General features: G+C 48.3%; 1 protein-coding gene across 1 annotated transcript; it reads right to left on the bottom strand.

The window, feature by feature from the left end:
• Window positions 1–40: 40 nt before the first annotated feature.
• Window positions 41–510, bottom strand: LOC124031174 (myosin heavy chain, fast skeletal muscle-like). The gene is made up of 2 exons (XM_046342105.1): window positions 374–510; window positions 41–186 (listed from the first exon to the last, which is right to left on the bottom strand). Exons 1-2 carry the CDS (start codon window positions 483–485, stop codon window positions 41–43), a joined length of 258 nt encoding a protein of 85 aa, XP_046198061.1. The 5' UTR covers window positions 486–510.
• Window positions 511–515: the final 5 nt, after the last annotated feature.

The raw sequence follows: 515 nt of genomic DNA, 5'->3' as shown, positions 1-515 counted from the left end.
CTGAGGGTGGTGTAGTCACCGTCTATGTAAAGATATGGCTCTAAACTCTCCATCTTGGGTCTCTTACCTTGACCTCCTCCTCAACCGCCCTCTTCAGCTCCTCCACCTGCTGGGTGAAGGCCTGTTTTCCTCTGGTCAGCTGAGACACCAGGGCTTCCTTCTCCTCCAGCTGGCGGCCAAACTCACCTGCAGGGACAGAGGGACATCTTGTTAATAGGGTCACTGTTTTCTAAGATTGAAAATGGATTCTGAGGTATCATAGGGCAATGTTAGGTGGTGAATAGTACAGTAGAAACTATGTGGATATAGCCCCTAATACATGTTGTGTTCTACTGAAGGAAAGCATTGGCTTGTTGTTCATTGTTGATGGTACCATTTTCTGTCAGGAGTCTGGCCCTCTGTCCGCTGATGTCGTTGACCTGGCGAACATTCTCATCATTCTTAGTCTTCAGCTCACTCAGCTGGTCCTCAAGAGTACGGCACATCTTCTCCAGATTGCCCTGTTAGTGAAACAC

The sequence above is a fragment of the Oncorhynchus gorbuscha genome, unplaced genomic scaffold, assembly GCF_021184085.1.
Source record: "Oncorhynchus gorbuscha isolate QuinsamMale2020 ecotype Even-year unplaced genomic scaffold, OgorEven_v1.0 Un_scaffold_22226, whole genome shotgun sequence".
Classification (NCBI taxonomy): Eukaryota; Metazoa; Chordata; class Actinopteri; order Salmoniformes; family Salmonidae; genus Oncorhynchus; species Oncorhynchus gorbuscha.
The sequence above is the reverse complement of the archived record's forward strand: the minus strand, read 5'-3'. Positions and strand labels throughout refer to the sequence as shown.

Excerpts from the sequence above, each read along its gene's own strand:
- LOC124031174 (XM_046342105.1), bottom strand. The coding sequence starts at position 485 with ATGTGCCGTACTCTTGAGGACCAGCTGAGTGAGCTGAAGACTAAGAAT. Across the intron at positions 187-373 it reads CAGACTCCTGACAGAAAATG|GTGAGTTTGGCCGCCAGCTG; the intron begins GTACCATCAACA and ends CTGTCCCTGCAG.